Raw genomic sequence first — 22,519 nt, forward strand, 5'->3', positions numbered from 1 at the left:
GTGCTTGTAAAGTTGGACCATGTCACAAAAGTGTCTTCTAAACTCGAGCGTAGGAAGATCTAATTCGCGCAATCGTTCTTCATAAGACATATTACGACATTTTTGAACAAGTTTTGTTGCCCGTCTTTGTACTCCTTCAATCAGATTTACGTGTTTACGTAAAAACGGAGACCATACTGACTGAGCGTACTCCAGATGCGGGCGAACAAACGTACAATACAATGTTTTAAATGTACTTGTAGTGAACTCATGTTTACAAATCCTCGATTGATTATGCCAAGTATCGCGTTTGCTTTTTTGACTTGCTTTGCAGTTTTTCAAATGTAAGTTCTGAGTCAATGAGGATTCCAAGATCTTTTTCTTCAAAGACGTGTTCCAATTGGCGTCCATCTAGAGAATATGGATGAGCATGTTTGATGTTTCCAAACTTTCCTAACGTAAGACCGTGACACTTTTCAGGATGGAATAGTAATAGCCAGTCTTTCGACCATTCTACAAGTGTGTCTATATCATTCTGAAGGGAAACAGAGTCTTCGATGCAGTTGACTTCTTTGAAGATTTTGGTATTATCAGCAAACAGTAGGATCAATGAGATGACCTTTTCAGGAAGATCATTGATGTATAGCACGAACAGTATTGGTCCCAGTACACTACCCTGTGGAATACCACTCACTACAGGGTCTGTAGTCGAGAAGGACTGGTTCACTTTTACTGATTGTGTTCGACCTGTTAGAAATTACGTTATCCATTTTAAGATTGAACCATTGATGCCATTATGCTGATAGTTTCTTGCATAGTCGACGGTAGGGTACAGTGTCGAAAGCATTAGCAAAATCGAAGTAGATATTATCAATAACGTTTCCTTTCGAGATGTTCTCATAACATTTATCCAGATAGTACAAAAGCTGTGTCACGGTTGAACGGTTGTTAATGAAGCCATATTGTTTGTTCGATAAAAGATTATGATCAGAAAGGTGCTTCATGATGTGTTTCCTCAATATTGATTCCATTAATTTGCACACTACCGATGTCAAACTAACAGGTCGATAATTGACTGCCAAATTCTGAGGCCCCTTGTTTTTATAGATAGGTGTGACATGTGCCACCTTCTAATCTTGTGGTAATGAGCCTTCAACTAAAGATTTGTTCATGGTTACAGCTAAGGGTAGAGACAGATAGTCAGATAATTCCGCAGCTAGTATCCTAGGGTGTAATTCGTCTGGACCGAATGACTTATTATGGTTGAGCTCTTTCAATTGATTCTGTACCATCTCCCCAGAGATATGAATATCTCCGATGGATGAATCAGTTCTCTTTTCAAATGCAGGAAGCTCACCTACTGCTTCTTTTGTGATGACACTGCAGAACTGTCGTTGAAGTATATTGGCTTTTTCGTGATCTTCATGCTTTAACGACGTTTTGACATTTGGTGATTCAAGTAGTGATGAAACTGTACTAGAAGATTTCATCTTGTTACGCACATGTGACCAGAAGATCTTCGGTTTGGTCTTTGCGTTATCACAAATTCTTTGTTCGTAGTTCCTGTGAGCTTGTCTCGTCAATTTGTTCACTCTGTTTCTTACAGGGGTATTTTGCTCGATTGTATTCTTTTTCTTCGGGCGATGATTTCATCTATTTCCGATGGAGGCGTCTCTTCTCTGCTATTTCTTTCCGAAGTTGAACTCCAATAGGTATTTTGCCTTTCTTCTTCCAGTTTTGACCACCGATGATCTTTATGGGTACAAAACGGTTTCGTATATCCAAAATCTTCTTTCGGAAAAGCTGCCAAAGCTCCTAGGTTGACTTAGAATAAGCCATCTCGGGAAATTGAAACAATCATCAGAGTTGAGATCTTGTTTCATTGCTTCAAAGTCTGCGTCCTCATACTTGTACTCGTACTTTCTGATTTAGGTTTCAATACAGCATCACATTTGATACTGAAGGTCAAGCAACTATGATCGCTTAAACACAAAGGACTGAGATACTCTAGACATAGAGCTTGGTTAGCTTCACCTGTTAGAATGAGATCGACTAAAGATGGGTCGTCAGTCCCACAGCATCTGGTTGGTTCGTCTACACTTTGGTGGAGAAAGGAGTCACGAAGGGCTTCAAGAAATTTTTCTTCTTTACTTTCCTCGAGATGTGGCGTCGTCCAAGTTTTCCAAATTGATTGTTGGAAAGTTAACCCCGACAAAGCATTTATGAGATTATTTGTTGTTTGATGCGATATCTTTGATTAGATGATTCAACTTGTTGTTATTTTCAGCTGACGTGTCATTGTTCGTAGGGGAGCGATAGATACAGGAGAAGACCAGGAGATCGTTTCCGGATAGACGAATTTCGATTGTGGATGCTTCATTGAAATTGACTTGGTTCATTGATTGGTTGACATCGGTGACTAAATGTTTGATCGATGAATGAGCAAGAATAATTATCCCGCGACCGATGCCAGTGGTCATGTTCGTATGACTGACACATTTATAATGTTTAAGCTCGTGTTCGTGTAGCTCTCGCAGTCCACCGTGCTTTGGTTTCACCTCACATATCGCAATGATGTGGGGGTGATGTTTCTCTACATCAAGCACAAGTTGTCGCTTCTTCTCGGGTGTTAGCGTGTCGGCGTTGCAATAAAAGATCCTGATTTCGTTGGTCTTTATTTCAACATCATCTACTTGATTTACGTTATGGTTTTCTTGAATTATTGTTCTCCGATCTTTCTGTCGCTTCTATTTATTCCTAAACATTATCTCCATGAAAATAACTTTTTTTTTTAACAAAGAAAAGCAAAATATAGTATACCTCGCAATATTTCATTTCAGCCAATTTCTTTTGGTGATTTTTCACATAGATGGGTTGAACAACATCTAAAAATGAATCGAACTGCTCTTCCTCAGGAAATTTGTATTCTCGGCTTTTACTATCTTGTCGGATGAGGTCAAAGTAAAGTGAAACGGACAGTTCTCCTTTCGGACCCGTTTCCAGTCCTCGCAGGTAATGCATGTCTAGTTTGAATTTGACCTAAAAAAGAAAAAAGAACTTTGTTTATTGTGCCTCACAAATACTATCATACGTATGCTTTAGATACAAACGCGCAGAATAATTTTTTGACAAGGGAACTTAGGAAGTATTCTGATCAGTGAACTGTTATCAGAGAGAATAATATCTCACTTGGGCTACTTTATCATCTATTCAGATTCCCTTTATTAAAAGTGATTATTGGTCGTAAAAACAGTTTCTCAAAATCTGATGCGTGGATCTCTTTTTCGAAATTTTTAGTTTTGGAAAACGATTGAAATTTACAAATCTATTTTAGCTTATAATCTGGAATTTTAAAGGGACATTACAGTAGTAAAATGTAAACATTGCGCGAACCACGTGTCATTAAAAAGAACAATTAAAATCACGTGTCCAAAACAAACTTGTAAAACAATTGAACAATCAAAATTAGCCATATTTGGTTTGATTTTTTATTTTGACATGTGACATTTGTTTTGATTTTGTATCCGCTGCATACAGTTTGTTTACAAATTTCGCAAGTACTGTTATGTCCCTTTAAGAGCTGAAATTTAGTGATTTTATCGATTTTACTCCTACAATTGAAAAATAAATTTTAGTCTATATAGAAAGAATAACTAATTTAGGTGAAAACTTGACACCCAAATTTCTTTTCTTAGAAGCGCGCTTTCAAATAGTTTTCAACACTGGTGAATCTATAAAATGAGCTGATTTCAAATATGTAATTCTTATTTGCATTGAGGGGACAGAAGTGCCCGAAATTTCTATTCGAAAATAATCAAATTATGTGCCTAATTTTTTGAGAATTCAAAAAATCCAATCAAGCATGAGAAAATATGCAATTAAAATACGATAAGAACAAAGAAATGACATTATCATTGCACACGTGCAATTGAATTCCCATTGCAACTAAGGGACCCCTTACAGACACGCTTCATTTTGAGGAAAAAAGCATGAATTCATTCTATCTGATAATAATTCTATGATTCTGATACTGCGGAAAAATGGAAAATAAAATTAAAGGGAAAATAATGATCTTTCCAGAAGAAGGAAATTTGGCATTTATAAGGAGACTATGGACTCGGAGGACTAAATTACTGGAAAATAATTCTAAATTGCGTCTCCAAAATAAAGTAGTAACTTATTTATGAACTTTCTAGACAGCCACAACTCTGAGAAAATTTAGGGGAACCCTGCTTCACCTACCTTCTCCAAACAAGGTTGAAATTGTTGCTAAATATCAAAAGACCTTTGTGACTTTGTCTAAATGACGCTCTTAATACATTGTTTAGATTTACCTTTCCACTATCAGATTTTTCAATCAAATTGTGTCCTTTCACGATAACAAAAATATTTTCAGTGTCTGCACTTCCAAAGGCGTCTTTCGAATCTTTTTGGATGCTTTCCACCAAAAACACACTTTCATCTGAGAAGAAAATTATTAATGAAATCATTTATTTTGAGATTTTATTGTTTACACAAAGGTTCAAAGCAAATTGTTTATTTTGCGATTAGCGATCTTTGGATAAACCTTTAAAGTGTGTAAATTGAAATTCAAAACAGCACCAGTTGTTGGGCGGGGGGGGGGTAAAATTCCACTTTCCGGACTATATCCCACCAACTTTTCTGTAAAATTTCCACTTTTTCCCGGGACATCAAGTATGAGATTGGGAAGGCGTTCTTCTAAAGGTAAGTAAAATCTTGTGTTGATTGAGAAAACTCCCTAACTTTCCGAAGCTTATCTTTCAACTACCCAGATTTTTACCCGCTAGAAAAGTGGTAGTGGACACTTACCTCCAAACGACGGTAAATTATTAAAAGGTGAGGATTTAGATTTCGATTTGAGTGTGAAGGTCTTTTTATAATGTAGAGGAATTTAAAGGAGCTATGACCGAGTGGTCAAGACATTACCACCTCAAACCAGAGGTTTGCGGTTCGAATTCAACAGCTTCCTATGTTCCGTTCAGTTCTTAGATAGCTGAAGAAACTGACCGTGGACCCCGTTAAGAAAAATTTCCCTCAATAGACGATATCGCGTTTAGATAAATGCAATGCATTCTGGTTTCTCGGGGACCCTCAAAGGAATTATAATCTATTCCAGATCATTATATAATCGACATTATAATTCCTTTGAGAGTCCCCGAGAAACCAGAATGCATTGCATTTATCTAAACGCGATATCGTCTATTCCCCTTTGCTTAAGACTCTCAACTCTTTCCACCTAAAACACAACAAAGCAAAGCAAAGGGATTAATACCTCCATCATCTGAACTCTCACCATCACTGCTTTCTTGATTTACATATTCATCAGATTTGACGCTAGTCAACGTTCCGCCCCTCTCGTCACCCTCAACGCCCTCGTTCAATTGGTCGACCACCTGTAAGTAAATAACAAAAATACATATTATGGATTTAGAACCAATCTTCCTAAAATTCCATTCCATTCTGATTTTTTAGTCTGTTTTAGCCCCGTATTTCATAAAAGTACTGCAACTAGATCTAAAGTTTTCTCTGTTTATTATTAGGAACCTCTAATAATACAGCGTTCAGTTTGAAGACCTTACTGCTGTTTGACTATCAGCCTGATAGTGGTATTGGGGATTAGACAAAGATGGTGATTAGAAAGTAGAAATGGTTATATCAGAGCAATAGTGTTCAGTTCCGGGTTATTGCTGTTTTTGTTTTTTGTTGTTGTCTTAGATTGTCAATATCACGAGAGAGTTCAAGAACATCAGAACTTGGTTTGACTCTCGCTGATGCGAACTCGAACGAATATCCAATTTGTTCCGAAATAAAGAGAAATTCAAATTATAGAAAACATTTTACAAAGGTCGCTCCACGACGGGAACTGACAACTAGTTCGAATTATAGAAAGTTTCGAATAAAGGAAGTTCGAATGAGTGTGGGTCCATTGTAATTACCTTTGAAAGAGTCATTGGTACCGATTGGTATACATCACTACTCTCTTCGTTGGTGGAAACAATGCTTATGGAACTTGAGGAAAGAATGTCGCAATTGCTCAATGTTGCCGACAAATCTTGACTGACATTCTCCAGAGACGTTTTACTGTTGAAACCTGGTACATAGGTTAGATAACATTTTTATTTCATAAGGGAATAGATTTTTGATATCATATAGGTTGATTTCACCAGAGGTTTGTAAAATGACTTAATGACTAATAACATAGGCTTTATCGTATTATTGTTAAAACATAAAATTTATATTTGAAAAGTTTCGGCCTTATCTAATTCAAGGGCCATCATCAGTAAATTAGAGTTTGGTTTTCAGGGGACCTTAACTTCGACCTTTCCAAGACGAAGAACTGTTTACGAGGCAAAAAATACAATCAGTGAACTAGTGTTTCGTTTTCAGGAGACCTTAACTTCGATCTTTCCAAGACAAAGAACACTGTTTACGAGGTAAGAAATAAAACGATCAAAAGATTCACTTTAAACTGTTAAATGTTTTCAGCATTATTTGATGTGTAATTTTGATTGTGAATGTTCTGTAAATGTTTTATATTTCTAGGCCTTGAACCTTGTGTTAACTGATAAATAATTTAAGACAAATGAAAACAAACGAAAAGATACCTGAATGTCTATGTTCTTCTTTGTCCGAGTATTCGTAATCAAATTCAGGTCCATGGACGGACACTTAAACAAGAAAAGAGTCAAGTCAAGGAATATTTGCTTTTTAAGCCTCCTGGGTGACCTATAGCATTATTGAAAAACAATATAAGATAACATCATAACATATCAGGCCGTGACTTAGTGGTTAATAAAGGAATTCAACAAAAGATAGTAGCTTTTAATTCAGAGAATGGCTAATTTCTCTCAGTGTCGCTAGGATGAAAATTATAAAGCATAGTACATAAATTATGATAAGAGTTGAAAGAAATAGACTTACATCCGGCACTTGAGAGCGACTGGAAAGAGGTAGAGGCTGAGATTGAAGCAGGACTCATCGCTGATCGTCTCATGCTACTTGAACTCCCTGCGAAAAGTTGTTGTATAAAAGGTTATTTTTTTGAGTGGAGGAATAAACTAATTTTCAAAACCATCGAATGATCTATCCGTATAAGGGTGGGGGTAAACCACCATTTTTCAAGCACTATCTTCAAATCCTACTGTGCTAGAGTTTTTTTTATGCATTTCTACCTGAATAACAATAATCTGAAAAAAAATTTCCATTTCATGCATTTTTCAGGAATTGCCGGACCAAAAACTGACAAAAAGGGTCTAAAACCCAGAAAATTTTGATTTTTGATGTTCTATCATTATTAAAACATTTTAATGGTAATAGCTGGAGGGTATTGATGCTAATTCATGGTTAACTAATAAAATAAAGCAACTAGAGTCAATTTCAGAAGCAGTTAAAGCAGTTTTGAGGTCAAAAACTGGTCACAAAATCATGCAGAACTAGTGAGTTTAGGCTTGTCAACTTGACATGATGACATCTGACCCATGACATTTCCATTGCCGAAATTTGGCATTCATGTTCTACATAATTAGATGATGAAATGTTGAAAATTTCAGACCATTAGCTCAAAAGGTTCAAAAGTTATGACTTTTCTAAAATCGTCCAAAAGTCGTAAATGGGGGTCTTTTGGGGGGTAGGTCTGGTTGTCTACAGCATTAATTTTCTATGTAAGATAACTTTTTTTCTGATTGTATTAGAGCCTTTCAACTTTCAGGAGTGGAAAATATACCTGGAAAGGAAGCCTTAATGGTAAAACGGAGCTACCTAATTCTTTTTCAAAATTTCATACTGGCTAAGCAAAATACATTAAACTTCATACAAATGGTGTAGGCGTAGTGGTGTAGTGGTTATCGTGCTTGACTTCTGTCCAGGAGGCTCGAGTTCGATACCCACCGTGTCACTACGATTCACTTGGCAAGTGAATGCTCCTTCGCCCGGGTCAACCCATGCCATGTGAGGGGAATTGGGTACCATAACTCTGATACAAGAGTATGGGTAGATATTTCAGACATTGTGGTGTGTCGTGACACTCAGGAGGTTCTACACCTGCGAGGACATCTGTTCTCCCGTGTAGTTCGAGTGTCGTGGTATACACCATGGCTCGGCAGCTCGCATCTGCAGGGTTGCAATGTCTGCCTGCGCTGTGATTCCTACTCCACCGTGGGTAGGACCCATTCCGATGCATCGGAGGGCATATCTATCTATCTATCATACAAATGGTCACCATAGAGGAAATCTCGATTTTGGCACTGCACTGGAGCAGGATAAGGAATATTTTAGAGGTTATTATAGACCCCTACCCCTACCATCTTCTTTTTAAAGGTTTTGTTCAAAAAAAGATATCGTTTGCTTACTCATCAGTTTTAATCTCCAAGCTTTTTCACATTGAATTGACACAGATGTGGAGCAATATTGGTCAGAAAGAGGAAAAGAAAAACATTTTTTTGCTAATATCAGCCTAATAAAACAAACAATAGGGAGACACTGTCCTGATAAGAAATATGTGTCTGATATGAAACGGGAACACTTATGTAAAAATAAAACTTTTAAGATGCAGAAATATTTTATATATCGTGCTTAAATTAATCCACAAAATGACATTTTTGTTTATACTAATATCCAAATTTCATGCAAAATCTTTTTTTAAACGAAAGAATATAGTCTAATAAAACAAGCAACAGGAGCTTTCTCCAAGCTACAACCGGAGAAACGAAACACGGTTATGCTTACTGATCATTATCGATCCTCCAGTAGATGACGAGGCGCAACTGCTTTGATCTCTGGAAATACGGTGTTCTTTACTCGCATCTCCAATGATCGCATTTCTAGCTTTTCGCCTCTGAAATGTGAATTGAGGGGTTAAATTCACAGCGTTCTTTGTAATCGAACTGGCTTGGGTTAAATCAACGGTATTTTATGAAAATTGGATGGAAAAAATCAAATAATGAAAGATAATTCTAAATTTGAAGCAAGAGCACAAAAGGGACAAAAAAAACCTGTAAAATACTTGAAAGAACAGGAAAGAAAAGAGCAGGGATAAATAAACTTAAAAAACATAACCAGGCGTAATAACCGTATCACATACCTCTTTTCACATACCCCAAAAAAACTGAAAGATTTGTTTGGCCACGATTCAGAAACTACCCCCAGGGTCTATGTAAAGGTTAGTGCGTTTAATCTTTCAAGCTGTTTTAGTGGTTGATTGTTTGAAAGACAAGATGAGTCTTGAAATCTTGGGTGACTGGCAAATATCATGAAGTATATACCTCGATTCTAGGGGTACTTCTTTGGTTGGGTGTGGACACCATGGATGCATTGATGTCTGGTGAATTTTGTGGACTCAACGGTCGGTGGTTCAAGTAAGAAGTCAATGAAACAGGTTGAACGTTTGCGCCAAGATGCTGTGAATAAACGAATGAAAAGTTTAACTAAACTCAACGAAGCAAACAAAAAAAAAAGTCGATAAAAATCCCTACATGGCCCACTTCGGAAGTCTGTAACTTTTGATTTTTATTTAAAAAAAAGGAAAATCTTTTAATGGATCTTAAATCAGATTTTTAAACTTACACATAGCTCAGCAGAATTCAACGCAAAACCATCAATGACAACCTACAAAAAATGATAATCATTGAAAGATACTTACAACTGACTTGAGCAAATTTTCACTACTATTGACACCTTTGGAACCAGTTGACTGTTACCAAAACCCTTGATTGTTAACAGTGCTCACCGGTGATCTTTTGAAAATGAAAGCCTTAACCCTTTAAGTTCCACGGTCAGTTTTTAAAGAAAATCACTAGTTCAAACTTTAAAGGCTTATATCTCCGGATCTAGAAAAAGTTAGAAGCTCGTTTATTTATAGTTCGTTGGATAGCTTAGAGTCTTTTCCTTCTTTTAGAGGCCTTCGCAGGCCTGCCTGAATGATAGAAAAACTTCAAATTAATTGGCTAGAGGACAGAATCAAGTAAAGCGGGGCCAGATTTGGAGGTTCTTGGATCACAAAAAACGGTGAAAATCTTAAAAAAGTGAATTTTGTTAAATTTGTGCATTTTTTTGACTTTTTGGCTTAAAACCTCGCTGGAAAGACCCACTTTTGATGGTTTTTTTTTTGCTTGACCATGAAGTTCAATCCAGTTCCTACGAGTTAAACCAAAAATTACGATTTCTAACTCTAACTAGGCATTACAGGAGGACTTCGCCCTCCTACATAGCATGACCAATATACTCGAAATTGGCACTTAAAGGGTTAAACTTGACTATTTTCTTGTAAACCCAATCTCAGATAAACACCCTTTTCTCTCCCTTTTGTTTTGTTTTTGTCTTGGTTCGCTAATGATGCAAGATTGAAAGAGGAAAGTCCAGTAAAAAAGTGCATGAAATATGATTCCAAAGCTGTAAAAAGACGAGGTAGATCAGCGAAAAGATAGCAAGATATCATTAGGAGACTTGTCTTCCAATTGCAAAAGATGAAAAACGCACAAGAGAAATGTGATGGTATGAGAAGATCAGGAATTGGACGAAGTCTCAATCTGAGGTTTGCAAATTAAGTAAAATAAATCAAAACAAGTCTACCTAGTAATAATAGAATCAAACCATATACCTTGGCACTTCGCTTCATTGGAGACATGGACCTGATGACACGCAATCGATATCCTTCATTGTATGACACTGGATTTTCCATCATTAGAATCTACAATCAAAGCAATAATCAGAAATGCCATCTTTTAATCCACAAAATTAATACGCTTACTTCCCATTTTCGAAAACAAGATCCCCAACAGTTTCCCAAAATACTGTTCCCTGACTAAGAAGATCCTGGTAAGATCTCTGGTAAGAGATCCCCTGACTTTTTCACAAAGAGGCTTTTTCTAAGTTTTCCAGGCTTTTTCAAGACTGTTTGGAGAACCCTTAATAACATTATTGGATTTTGTTAGAGCACAATTACTTTCCCATATCATCAAAAAGAAAAAGCCATAACACATTTACCTTATTGGCTGGCTATTGTAATTTATATGAATTTTAAGCCAAAAACTCGTAAGATCTCTAGGTTTTTGTACTTGTTATCAGGTTTAGACAAAATGAATCTTTTGGTTGATGATTGATGGTATCAATATTCAAATTCATTAGCCATGACATTAGCCTCTTTCCTTTATCATCATATTTGGTATAAGGTCATTAATTATCCCTTATTGGTATCCCTCTTAACTTGAAATTTACCCATTATCCATCGTTTAAAAACATTTTAAAATTTATCTCAGCATTCATCGTTCTTTTTTCGAAAATGATGCACATTATGTTTCACTTTAAATCAAGAATTACAACAGAACTTACAACACAAAGTTTTTCCAACGCAGCCAGTTGTGAAATATTTTTAAAATCGACAATGCAATTTGCCGTCACGTCAAGATAAATTAAAGAAACAAAATTTTCCAGTCCTAGAAAAAAAGAAACAAGCTGCTAGATAGCATAGTGTGCCCTCGATTACTCTACAAGAGGCATTGGAAGTCAGCTTTCAGTGGGGCTTTTTCAAAAGGAGGTACCTAAAATCTAGGTGTGACTGTGTAAATAAAAAAGGGTACAAAACTTTGAGTTTATAAACTTTTTTATCTCCCAAAATATTTGTAGGATAAGAACATATTTATTGTTAAATGCGAAGCAAAAGCTAACCTTCCAGAGATGTCAAGTTATTGTTCCTGATGATTAGTTTAGTCAAACTTTGATATGTAGATTCCGAGAAGATTGGAATATTGTGGATCATATTGTACCCAAGGTTGATCACTGAAACAGCTGGGATACTCTAAGGAAAAAGGACAGCAAAATAAGTATTTAAAAAAATCACAGATTTCAAATCGCATAAAGTAATAAGAAACCACTAAGGGATATTTTGACTTTTAAATTGGCTTTCTAAGGTAAAACACGTAAAATGTAACATTTCGAACCTGTGTATCAGCATTTTCAATTGAATTAAAGCTTGCATCTAGGTTAATCAAAGAAGGTAGCAGTTTCTAAAACAAGAAAATTCATGAAAAGATTAATTAAAGATAGTTAACGATTTTTAAATTTGAAAACAATTATGTGATAATTGGTTATATATAAACTATATGAAATATAAGATTCCAAACTTTGTTTCACGGTAGTTCTAGTAGGCAAGATGAGATGACATATTGTTTAGCACTTGTGAATAGCTTAGTTCATTATATAACAAAAAGTATTTGAATATTATAATCATGTAATTGTGAAATAGAGCACCTTATTTCTAAAAAACATTCAAAAATTATTACAAAAGCATCATCGCTTAGTTTGGTGACTTGATTGTAGCTGATGTCCAAAGTCTCCAGCAATGGAATTGTCTGATAATCTTCCCCATTGCGCCCAAAAGCTAAGACAATGTCCTGAATAAACAAAATCAATAATATTTGTGACCAAGAAAACATTTTGACTTTTTCTTGCCAGATTTGGGAATTGCATTAACTTTCTTTTATGGATCCTTCCATCACCATGGTAAAATTTGTGGGTAAATGCTACATTAGCTGCCTTACCTCTTCAATAGAATGAGACATTTTATAAAATTTACACAAAATTGGAAAATTCTCTGTTCAAAGAAAAGTCCCCGCAATTTCAACCATGGTCTTATAAAGCAAAAAAACAAGTCAATTTTGTTTTGATGTCTGGTAGTGTTATTTCCTTTAGTAGGCTAAATAGTTGCCAATTATTACACAACTCAAACAGACTTACATTAATTGCGTAGGTTGCATGAAAACATTTCAAAGACTTGATTTGTCTTCTAATAAGGTGCAAACCTTTGATAGTAAAGATGTTTACTCTGCTGATCTAAAAAAAATAACCCAAAAATATTCTACATATTTAAAAAACATAAATGGGAATGTACCAATTTACAAGACATCTCTCGAATAGGATAGTAAAAAAAATCACCAAAAGCTATTCAAGTTGCATAGTATTTAATGTCAATGTTAAAAAGTAAAATCGTATGTAAAAATGTGTAATGGTAGGATCTAAAAATTGACAAATAGAAATGGAAATTAAATAAAATAACTATTTAGTTATTGTAAATTACCTCTAGGATCTGCAGAGCTTTGAAATATTCTAGGGTCAGTAGAGGGCATTGTGTTGCAACTTTACCAGAAGTTAACTGAATGAGACAAAATTATGTATTTGTTAATAAAGAAAACTAGTCAGTTTCTTAGAGATGAATTTTATTTCACAAAGCAAAGTAAAGATCAAGTAGAATATTGATGATGATTTGAAGGATAACAAAAAGAAAAAAATATATACCTTCAAACTCAGTACTTTTTGAATGAAATCAAAAATGAATAAAACTGTTTGTAAGACATTTGCATCTTTTTCTTGTTCATTATTTGCCACTTGAAAACATGCCTCGTTGACACCTTCAATCAAGAAAACGCTGGTAAAGTTAACTTAAAACCACTCAAGCTACAGTGGCTAATAGGTGTTCATTGCAAATACCTGTCCACATCAAAAATATCAAATTAATCCAGACACGTTGCTAGGGATTTAAAAACCTATGTATTTACAAAATACATTTACTTTTTACTGATGAATCTTTGATACGCTAATTCTGCTTTTCAGTAGAAAACTCAAGTTAAAGATCCTTATATGACAAAAAGTTAAGAACTACCTAATTATAATATATTATGCAAAGCTCAGTATTTAGTGTTTTGAGCACTCTGGTGACAACAGCAGTCTATGCTCGCTCACCTGAGCCGCACTGATGAGTCCTGGGAAGGACGAAACATGCGTCTGTGGATAGATGTAATTATAATATATTATAAATATCAGAATTATCGTGAGGGTGATTGGGACTTACCTTCTGTTATTTTTTGAAAGTAAAAGTTTAATGTTGCCAAAATTGGAGTAGTCAAAGTAAGTTTAGTTTTTCCACGTAGTATTGCTTCTCCTGGAAAGTAGAATCGAAAAATGAGAAGAGTTTTAATAGATACGACAGCAGAAGATTAAGGAACTAGTATTATCAGTATTACAAGGACTGGTTGGTCTGATGACTGGTTAATCAGTAACCTAAAACCTAATTTTAGTGTTGAAAACAAAGCACAAGATTTATTGTATTTTTATATCTATTATATTATCTATATATTTGACCGTGAGCGAGGCAATGATTTCATCAGTGGCAGCTAGTAGACCTTTCAAGATGTGTCAGTTGTAGCCCTTGTATCAGTATGTCATGAAATAACAGAGCACTTACCATGAGTTTTCAGCACGGTGCATAATTCATTAAGTAAGTGTTCATTTTGTGACTTCTGGACATCCTCTGGCTTTTTCTTCCGGCGAAAGAAGTTCATTAGTTGAAATTCCCATCAATGATCTAATGAACTTTTAGACAGACAGTCATGGGTATAACAACACCATTTGTTTAATATCATTCACTTAAAATTTGGCTCTGTTGATTTTGTCTGAAGAATGAGAATTAGAAAAAAAAATAAGTTTTGGTTTGGAATATTATAGAGTATAGATAAGAATCTGATCTTTCCTGATCTTTCTGACTTTTGACAATGGCTTTTTAAAGTAACATGTTTGATTGCAAGGGGAGACAGTTTTCTGTGCTTTTATTTTGATTGGTTTATAAATCTCAAAAGGCAATCAAATTTTAATTGTAATAACTTTGGGGAATTCTCTATGTCAATAGACAAAGGAGGTTTCAGAGATCAAAATAAAAGAGATTGTTCCACAACACTTTTTAGTTTTTTTTATAACTGTGTCACTTCATAAGGTTATGAGAAAGGGTTTATAGGTGTAATCTGGCTTTTTCCCCGACAGTATATCAGAAAGAAGTCAGAGCCAGACTTTTTGTTTTAGATAATGATTGATATAAACCTTTCCCCTAGGGATAATCTAGGGGGGGAGGTTTATATCAGAAAGTCATTGTTGCCGTTTTGGAAATGAACCAAAAAGAATTAATTCCTTTTTTAATCGGTACTAAACAGCAGTAACTTGCTACTATTTCATTTCAAAATAAAATTCTGAAAAAAGATCAGTAAAAAAATATAATCAAAATTGTCAAATTATTATCATGATTTATATATAGAAAATTTCAAAATAAATGAACAAAAAATATATAGAATATTCAGAGGAAAATATATTTTATAACTTTGATAATTCATTTAAAGTTTAGACACAAGCAATTCATTGACAAGCTCCATCATTTTCCATATCATTGTTGCTACAAAGGAAGTACCATTTCTTGATTCCAAATATCGATAATATTCAGTTTCTTTATAACTAGGAGTCGCTAAAAGATAAAACAAACCTAAGAAAGCGTAAGACAGTCCAAAGATTTTAAATGTTGTGTGTTGCATCACTAGACCCTGAGTGGCAAGATACGGGATGTTGTTTGTTCTGTACTCGTGAGTATGAGCCATACTGGAAAGTGGAACTAATAGTACATCTTGTACTTCTTTACGATTCAGTTTAGCATAGAAACTACTCTTCAAAAGTCCAATAATAGAGTATACATTGTATATTTTCCCTCTACGATAAGTTGATAGTGTTACAAACTCAGTGATATGGTCAATATTGTCAGCATGTAAACCAATCTCTTCATAACTTTCTCTCAGAGCTGTTGTTATTAAAGACTCATCATTCCTCTCCCATTTTCCTCCAGGGAAGGAAACCTCATTTTTGCTTATGGAAACCCTATTAGTCCGGACTGTTAATAAAACCTTCAGCTCATTATCAGGACAGAGAACGATGGGTATCAATATTGCAGATTTCACAATTTTTGCTGATTTCTTTTTCTTTGGCTTGTTCACTTTAGTATTCATATCTATAAGATTTTGTTCATAAAATTCTTTGATGACTGCTCTTCTTGGTTCAATGAGTTTTGCTATTTCCTTAAGTTTATGACCAGTTTTGGAGATTTCTGCCTTGTCTTTGTGTACATTAACCAAAATATGCGACATCTCTGAATGTCTATCTTTTAAAGCTAAAATTTTTCAATTTTCCTCGAATATAGAAAAGAAAATTTCTGATTTTCACGAACTTTTGAAAAATTAAGAAATATTATGTATATTGAAAGCACCAATCCAACAGTATGATGAATATCTCTTCCTTATCACCTGGTTATTGATTTATACAAACATCCAAAATCACCTGCTTCTTTTTAAAAGCAAGCAAATAGAGGAAGGGGCACATATTCCCAGATGGAGCACCTTTTTCATTGAAACCATATGAAAATATTTTATTTCTGATGTAATTATTAATTTCATGTAAAGAAACTTCTGAAAATATTTTCTGATAAATTTCATTTGCTACCATTATTAAAAAAAACAATTCATATTACTGCCAAAACTACTATGTACTGTAATGTTGATGTTGATGTGCAGTAAATGTATTATATAAAATTTCAAAATTCTGTACTAACTTAATTAAGCTAATAAAGTTTGACTGCCTATTTTACAAAATGAATCATTCATCATAATCTGTTGAAACCCAATCGCTGACGAGATCTTGTGGTGTATTTTGGTTTATAATTTGAAGATATTTTTGTTTGGTTTTGTAATTTTTTAACGATGCATAGTTTTGTTCTTGGGCTTCCTCTTACGCACAAGTTGAATCCTTTATTGTTATTGTCTTTATTAAGTTTCTTTGCTTCTTCAGTTATCTCCTTCATCTTTTTCCGTTTGTTGATTGTGAAATCTTCCATGATACTCACCTGCATGTCGCTGTTGACAAATCAAAAGGGCCAATCACAAAATTAGTGTCTGAGAAAGCTAAGAGCTTTTCTGTCTAGCTAGCCTTAAATTTGAAATTGGCCCATTTTGCATGGTGAGGAAGGTTCCATCTACATGAAACAGGGTTACTCTCAAAATTTATGCTCAGACAAACATAAAAATTCTTAGTTTTCTCATGCATTAATTTTGAGGTTGGACCTTTTGATTTGCCAACGGCGATGTGTAAATTCTTCATGATTTAAGATATTTGTCATGCAGACTTTGAGGGTGACTTTGTTGACTCCTCCAGGAGTTCTCGGAACAGAGTCATGTCATATTCTTTCTAATTTTCTTCTTCTTCTTATCTGGGCCTAAATATTGGAGAAACCAGTGAAGAATCATATTTAGCTTTCTAGATTCTATGTCTATCTTTTTCTTTTTCTATATCTATCATTTCCTTCCATTTTCGTTCTTTAGCTGATCTCAAGTCTTCTTTGTGCTTAACTTGGTAATCTCGGCGTAGGTTTTTATTTATATCTCTGTCATTATTTCTTCTTGATCTTGTCTTTTCCTCCATTTCTTGTAGTTTTCCTGTTAAAAAGGTTTTGAGATCATTTTTGATGGAATAATGGGTTTTTGTGTTGGTGTTGACCTTGTTGATTCAGTTTTTGTATAACGTTGTCTTTCTTTTTTAAGTTCATACACAGGTGGAGTGTGTTTTTACGTAAGAGAAGACATTGGTGCAACATTTGAAGAACTCTATTCTTACTCCTCTAAACTGTACGTAACTCTTTTGTATTTACTCGAAAGCTGAAAACATGGCTTTGTTGGTAGCTTACCGCCAACCAGACGATAAAAGCAATCGACATCCAATGATTTTACCACCCCACTCAATGGAGTAAAAACAGCAATATCAGGGCTAGGAGCCACTGCAAACATCATTTTTGGTGGTGATTTCAACCTACCTAAAGCTACCTGGCCAGATGGCTCACCTAAACCTGGTTGTCCTTTGGATGAAAGAATCAAAATTCTGCAATCAATGATTATCTCTCAATACGTGAAAACTCCCACACATAAAGATGGAAACATACTTGATCTTGTTTTCACAAACAATGAAAACATTATCCATAACTGCTCAACAGTTCCTGTCCTTCAAAGCACCTCACACCACAAAATTATCCTGGTATCAACCTGTCTTAATGTTAACACTATATCAGATGAAGATGAGCAGCCAGAACCTCGTACATGTTTTAGCACCCTGAACTTCTTTGCTGATGAAATAGACTGGGAAAATATAAAAGAGACCATGCTTCATATCAGGTGGAAGGAAACTGAAACACTTAGTGACGACCCAAACGAAATATTGGAAACCATAAATGCCCTGTGTTACAAAATCTGTAAAGATAATGTACCAACCAGAACACCGATAGAAGGCAAAAGGAGATCAGAAGTTGAAAGGTATCGTAGATCCTTAACCAAAAGACGGAGAAAATCACAAAAAAACTTCTACTCACAAATTCTCAAACCCGAAAGAAAAAAATCAAAGAGGAGCTGCTGCATTCGAAAAAAAGCTGCAAAAATCCTTCCAAGATTCAAAAAAGTTTGCAGAAAATAAAGCTATTGAATCAATCAAAAAGAATTCTAAATATTTCTTTGCATACGCCAAGAAGAAATCAAAAGTGAGAACTAAAATTGGACCACTAATAGACAAAAACGGGAACCTTACAATGAAGAATAAAGAAATGGCTGACATCCTTTCAAATCAATATGCTAAAGTCTTCAGTGAACCCATGTCACCTGACGATCAAGCTTTCAACACACAAACCACTGAAATATCAGAAATAGGTAATCACTGAAAATGACATAATGAATGAAAGCCATTGACAAATTATCACCATCCTCAGCTGCTGGTCCAGATGGTTTCCCAGCAATAGTCCTGAAACAATGTAAAGAAGAATTAGCCATCCCATTGTGCCATCTATGGAAAAAAGTCTGGAAAAAGGAATTGTTCCAAACAAATTGAAAAAATCAACTATAATCCCAATCTATAAAGGAGGAAACAAATCACTGCCTTAACATCAGATCACATGTTATAAAGATCTTTGAGAAAGTCATCAGAAAACACATTGTCAAACACATGGACGAAAATAACCTTTTCAACCCGAATCAGCATGGCTTTAGAAGTGGAAAATCTTGTCTGAGTCAGCTCCTTGAACAACATGATCTTATATTAAACTTACTTGACAAAGAGACCAATGTAGATGTTGTTTACTTAGACTTTTCTAAAGCTTTTGATAAAGTGGATCATTCGATTGTTCTGTCAAAATTCAAAAGGCTAGGAATAACTGGTAAAATCTATAATTGGATAGTCCTTTTTGAGAGACAGGCAACAAACTGTAGTGGTTAATGGTGTAAAATCAAACAATCAAGAAGTTTTCTCAGGTGTTCCACAAGGAAGTGTACTTGATTTACCCCTGATTTTCCTGATACTCATTGGAGACATAGATGAGAATGTTATCCAATCTATCGTCAAGTCCTTTGCAGATGACACTCGCACAACCAAGTCAATAAAGACAGTTGGTCACACAAGGAAATTAAGCTTTCAGAAAAAACAACATCAGTCATTTACAGGATACAAGGATGAGAGTTACCTGAATCAAGTTCACAAGACAATATTAATTAAAACTTGAAAGTTGGAAACAAAATAAAACGTGCAGCAGCCAAAATCAACCAACCAAAATTTGTCATTCAATTCCCGAGACAGCGCTTTGATTTTTAAGGCCTTGTTTATACGCTAAAGTAAAAACAAAATTCCGCTCATGTAAATGGGTCATTGTTTAAGGTCCTGCTAAATTTCCGGGAGATAGCCTATCCGGCGGTGCGCGGATCTAGGTGGGTTCCACCTCCCCCGTAGATCTTTTTCTTGGGAAGTTGATCTTCAAATTAGTTTTCAAGGTTGGCTTGGCTCAATTTTTTTCATCTATGGCTCAAATTTTTGGCAATTTCTCAAAGTTTTTGAAAATGTTAATTTCATTAAAAAGCGCCGGGTTATTTTTTTCATGAATTCTTTAGAAATTTTGCGGCGCATTTTTTGCTTGAGGGTCAAGTAAACGATATAGCGCTTTCGCAGCATTAATCTTTGATACGCATTTCGGCGGGACGCTAGTGTGACTAACTGAAAGAATACTGAAGATGTAAAAATATTGCAACAAGACCTTCAGATTTTATATCAATGGACAATCGCTAACAATATGAAATTGAATGATGCAAAATTTGAATTGCTACGTTATTTATGGCTCAAATACAGAAATCAAAAATGAATCCCACTATACATCACCATCAGGAGATGAAATATAAGAAAAGGAATATGTTAAAGACCTGGGAGTTCTTATGTCCAATGATTGTCTATTTAAACATCAAATTGAATCAATAATTGAAACTGTCGAACGTGCTAACCGCACTGGGCTCAACTTCAGTGTTTTTAAATCATTCGTAGGCCCAATTGTAAAATTGTAACCAATTTCAAATGGAAACTCATGACCACCCCCTCAAAATGGAAATTATAAAATAATGAAAACTTGTGACCACGCCCTTAAAAATGAAAATTTTCAAAAAATGAAAAAAAAAAAACCCCAGATATTCACCCAAGGAACAAGTGTGCAAAATTTCAACAAAATCCAACTATTTTTGAAGTCTATAGCCTGCCCCAAAGTTTTAGCCTCGTTTTGGCGAAAACTCGTGACCACCCCCTTAAAAATAAAAATTTTCAAAAAATGAAAAAAACACCCCCAGATATTTACCCAAGAAACGAGTGTGCCAAATTTCAACCAAATCCGACTATTTTTGAAGTCTCCAGCATGCCCCAAAGTTTTAGCCTCGTTTTGGCGAAAACTTGTGACCACGCCCTTAAAAATGAAAATTTTAAAAAAATGAAAAAAACTCCCCCGGATATTCACCCACGGAACAAGTGTGCCAAATTTCAACAAAATCCGACTATTTTTGAAGTCTCAAGCCTGCCCCAAAGTTTTAGCCTCGTTTTGGCGAAAACTCGTGACCACACCCTAAAAAATGAAAATTTTCAAAAAATGAAAAAAACACCCCCAGATATTCACCCAAGGAACGAGTGTGCCAAATTTCAACCAAATCCGATCATTTTTGAAGTCTCCAGCCTGCCCCAAAGTTTTAGCCTCGTTTTGGCGAAACTCGTGACCACGCCCTTAAAAATGAAAATTTTCAAAAAATGAAAAAAACACCCCCAGATATTCACCCAAGGAACAAGTGTTCCAAATTTCAGCCAAACCCGATCATTTTTGAAGTCTTCAGCCTGCCCCAAAGTTTTCGGACAGACATACATACACACACACATACATACATACATACATACATACATACATACATACATTGTCAGATTCTAGCTCAACTGAAGTTGAGAAAAGCCAAAAACATCATTTCTTGGATATTACGGACCTTCACTTCCTGCTCTACACATACCATGATCACTCTCTATAAATCACTTGTGATTATTATACTGGAATATTGCTCAGCATTATGGAGCCCCAGTACTGTTAGTCTTATTCAAAGACTTGAAGAGATCCAAAAATCATTTTTAAAACAAATAAAAGGAACACACCAAAATTATTGGGAAAGTCTAAAGTAGCTTAAAATATACTCACTTCAAAGAAGGAGAGAACACTACAGGATCATATACACATCTGGAAAATCTTGGAAAAACTTGTGCCAAATATCAATGATTGCTTCAAATCTAAAGACCATCCAAGATTAGGACGAATGTGCTTTAGATAGCAAATATGCCGGTCCAAACAATTCAAAATTACGCGAGACAGTACCCTGACTATACAAGGAGCAAAACTTTTCAATGCAATGCCAAAGAGCATTAGAAACTTGAAAAATTTAACGTTGACAAATTCAAAAATGAACTTGACAAACACTTGCCACCAGATAAACCCCAAACCCGTGGTTCAGGGACAAGTAAAGCCCGAGTATGGCCCGAGCTGGCCTGAGCTGGCCTGAGCTTGCCCGAGAATTCGGGCCGTGTTCGGGCCACACGCGAGCCAATTTTTGAAAACATGATTTAAACAGGCGTGTAATTTCAGGACTGAATTTTTTAACATTTTCTTTGAGAAAAACTTGGTTTCTCTTAATTATATTTTAAATATATGAATGTCAGTGTAGCTCTAAAGCTCTAAAACAGCATCTAATAACATGAAAACCAGAATATGATAAGTTTGCAGAAAATAAAGCTATTGAATCAATCAAAAAGAATTCTAAATATTTCTTTGCATACGCCAAGAAGAAATCAAAAGTGAGAACTAAAATTGGACCACTAATAGACAAAAACGGGAACCTTACAATGAAGAATAAAGAAATGGCTGACATCCTTTCAAATCAATATGCTAAAGTCTTCAGTGAACCCATGTCACCTGACGATCAAGCTTTCAACACACAAACCACTGAAATATCAGAAATAGGTAGTCACTGAAAATGACATAATGAATGAAAGCCATTGACAAATTATCACCATCCTCAGCTGCTGGTCCAGATGGTTTCCCAGCAATAGTCCTGAAACAATGTAAAGAAGAATTAGCCATCCCATTGTGCCATCTATGGAAAAAAAGTCTGGAAAAAGGAATTGTTCCAAACAAATTGAAAAAATCAACTATAACCCCAATCTATAAAGGAGGAAACAAATCACTGCCTTAACATCAGATCACACGTTATAAAGATCTTTGAGAAAGTCATCAGAAAACACATTGTCAAACACATGGACGAAAATAACCTTTTCAACCCGAATCAGCATGGCT

The 22,519-nt window shown here is 35.1% G+C and overlaps 2 protein-coding genes across 2 annotated transcripts in view; both read right to left on the reverse strand.

Annotated features, from left to right (window-relative positions):
- The window catches only part of LOC136808804 (serine/threonine-protein kinase 11-interacting protein-like), a 37,141-nt gene extending 22,698 nt beyond the window's left edge, over window positions 1–14,443 (reverse strand). The window contains exons 1-19 of the mRNA XM_067065348.1: window positions 14,234–14,443; window positions 13,841–13,930; window positions 13,288–13,400; window positions 13,070–13,144; window positions 12,730–12,825; window positions 12,276–12,386; window positions 11,934–11,999; window positions 11,662–11,791; window positions 11,326–11,429; window positions 10,595–10,684; window positions 9,562–9,603; window positions 9,261–9,395; window positions 8,725–8,833; window positions 6,922–7,008; window positions 6,606–6,668; window positions 5,937–6,091; window positions 5,273–5,393; window positions 4,314–4,441; window positions 2,800–3,018 (exon numbers count right to left, since the gene is read on the reverse strand). Of these exons, the coding sequence (XP_066921449.1) occupies window positions 2,800–3,018; window positions 4,314–4,441; window positions 5,273–5,393; window positions 5,937–6,091; window positions 6,606–6,668; window positions 6,922–7,008; window positions 8,725–8,833; window positions 9,261–9,395; window positions 9,562–9,603; window positions 10,595–10,684; window positions 11,326–11,429; window positions 11,662–11,791; window positions 11,934–11,999; window positions 12,276–12,386; window positions 12,730–12,825; window positions 13,070–13,144; window positions 13,288–13,400; window positions 13,841–13,930; window positions 14,234–14,330 (2,031 nt within the window). The 5' untranslated portion in view covers window positions 14,331–14,443. The remainder of the gene's footprint in view (window positions 1–2,799; window positions 3,019–4,313; window positions 4,442–5,272; window positions 5,394–5,936; window positions 6,092–6,605; window positions 6,669–6,921; window positions 7,009–8,724; window positions 8,834–9,260; window positions 9,396–9,561; window positions 9,604–10,594; window positions 10,685–11,325; window positions 11,430–11,661; window positions 11,792–11,933; window positions 12,000–12,275; window positions 12,387–12,729; window positions 12,826–13,069; window positions 13,145–13,287; window positions 13,401–13,840; window positions 13,931–14,233) is intronic.
- Window positions 14,444–15,149: 706 nt separating this feature from the next.
- LOC136808766 (uncharacterized Nudix hydrolase NudL-like) lies at window positions 15,150–15,947 on the reverse strand. The gene has a single exon (XM_067065304.1). It carries the CDS (start codon window positions 15,945–15,947, stop codon window positions 15,150–15,152), a length of 798 nt encoding a protein of 265 aa, XP_066921405.1.
- Between the last annotated feature and the right edge of the window lie 6,572 nt (window positions 15,948–22,519).

Source organism: Clytia hemisphaerica, unplaced genomic scaffold (genome assembly GCF_902728285.1).
Source record: "Clytia hemisphaerica strain Z4C2 unplaced genomic scaffold, Clytia hemisphaerica genome assembly, whole genome shotgun sequence".
Lineage (NCBI taxonomy): Eukaryota > Metazoa > Cnidaria > Hydrozoa > Leptothecata > Clytiidae > Clytia > Clytia hemisphaerica.

Bases quoted from the DNA above. Each gene is read 5' to 3' on its own strand.
- LOC136808766 (XM_067065304.1), bottom strand. From the start codon at position 15,947: ATGTCGCATATTTTGGTTAATGTACACAAAGACAAGGCAGAAATCTCC.